The 1,654-nt window shown below is 38.8% G+C and overlaps 1 protein-coding gene across 4 annotated transcripts in view; it reads right to left on the bottom strand.

Annotated features, from left to right (window-relative positions):
• The window catches only part of FAM76A (family with sequence similarity 76 member A), a 30,203-nt gene that overhangs the window by 23,652 nt on the left and 4,897 nt on the right, over positions 1-1,654 (bottom strand). For all 4 annotated transcript variants that reach the window (XM_003799824.3, XM_023519116.1, XM_023519117.1 and 1 more), the window contains exon 4: positions 1,065-1,217. In XM_003799824.3, the coding sequence (XP_003799872.1) occupies positions 1,065-1,217 (153 nt within the window). The remainder of the gene's footprint in view (positions 1-1,064; positions 1,218-1,654) is intronic.

Genomic DNA, 1,654 nt, shown 5'->3' with positions numbered 1-1,654 from the left:
AAATGCTCTACCACTGATCTATACCCCAAATACGAATATTCTGGTCCCTAGAAAGTTGTATTCTCCCATTGTAAATTAATGAATTTAGTTAGCAAGAGTCAGCCCTTCTCACAATCACCTCTGGCCACCAAAAAAGAGTTTCTGAAACACATTCCTTAATTCAACAATTATTTCCTGAATACTTACTGTTGCCAGGCCATTGGAAATACAACAGAGAGCAAGATGGGCAAAGAGCTCACATTCCAATGGGGCTGGACAAACAAGTAAGCAAGTAAACAAAGTAATTTTCCATGATGTCATGTGCTAGGAAGACAATAAAATAGGGTGATATGAAGCATAACTAAGGTAATTAGTAATTAATCAGTAATACCACTGAGCAGGTGGTATCTGAGCTGAGACCCGACATGAGGAGCCAGTTATGATACTCTGGAAAAGGGTGTTTCATGTAAAATGACACTCAGTGCAAAGATGAGAATGAGACTAGCATGTCCGACAGACTAAAAGATGGCCAGGATATCTGCAGTAAGGTAAGAGTTGGGAAGTGTGACAGACAATGAGACTGAGAGCTGGGTAAGGGCCTTGCGGCTGTATAAGGGCTTTGGATTCTAAGTGCAATTGGAAACCACTTGGACACTTTAAGGAGAGTAAAATGACCAAACTCTAAACTATTTTGATTCCACCAAGGCACCACCCTTCCATGTACTCTACTGTCATCTTCCTGTGATTTTTTAACTTCAACAGATAGAAACACTCAAAGAACCAGATAGTAAAGCTGGTAATACTACTACATCTTGCTTAAATCACCATCTCTTCTATACAGAGTTCTACAGAATCTTGCTGATCACCACTCACTTAGGTGATATAATCATTATTATTCAGATTCTCATGAAATGTTAGAATATAATGGTCCACATTTAATGAATGAAGAAAATAAAATCTGAGTATCTTCTTCTAGGTCAATAACAAAACCAAGAAAGAAACCTGAAAATCTTTTTAACAGAACTGGATCACTTTAATTTCTCTAAAATACAAAAAAAAAAGTCATGAAAAACACAGAGATTTACCTTCTTTCTATCATCTTTCCTGTCAAATGCACACTGTTGCTTGCACTGTTCGCAGGAATAGGGTGGTCCATACTTCTTCTCTGAATTTGTGCAGCGCTGGCATTTATTGCCAATAAATGCGGCAATTATGTTGCAATACTGACAAGGTTTGGGCTAAAAGAGGGGGGAAAAGGGTCAAGTAAGTATTACTGTCATAAAATACAGAGTCTCACTATGTCACCCTTGCTAGAGTGCTGTGGCATCACAGCTCACAGCAATCTCAAACTCTTAGGCTTAAGGATTCTCTTGTCTCAGGCTCCCAAGTAGCTGGGACTACAGGTGCCTGTCACGATGCCCGGCTATTTTTTGTTGTTGTTGCTGTCATTGTTTAGCAGACTCGGGCCAGGTTCAAACCTGCCAGCCCCAATGCATGTGGCCAATGCCCTAACCACTGAACTATAGGTGCCAAGTCCAGTGCATTTTTTAAAAGCAATAATCTTAGTCTATTAATCATGGTAAAAATGTATTCCCAACTTCATACATTTGCTTTTATATTGATCAAATGAAGCTTGATTCTTAACACTACATAAAGCATTTTTTCTACAAAAAAA

Source organism: Otolemur garnettii, unplaced genomic scaffold (assembly GCF_000181295.1).
Source record: "Otolemur garnettii isolate 467f Iridium unplaced genomic scaffold, OtoGar3 scaffold00156, whole genome shotgun sequence".
Classification (NCBI taxonomy): domain Eukaryota; kingdom Metazoa; phylum Chordata; class Mammalia; order Primates; family Galagidae; genus Otolemur; species Otolemur garnettii.
Note: the sequence above shows the minus strand (reverse complement) of the source record. Positions and strands in the feature narration are given on the sequence as shown.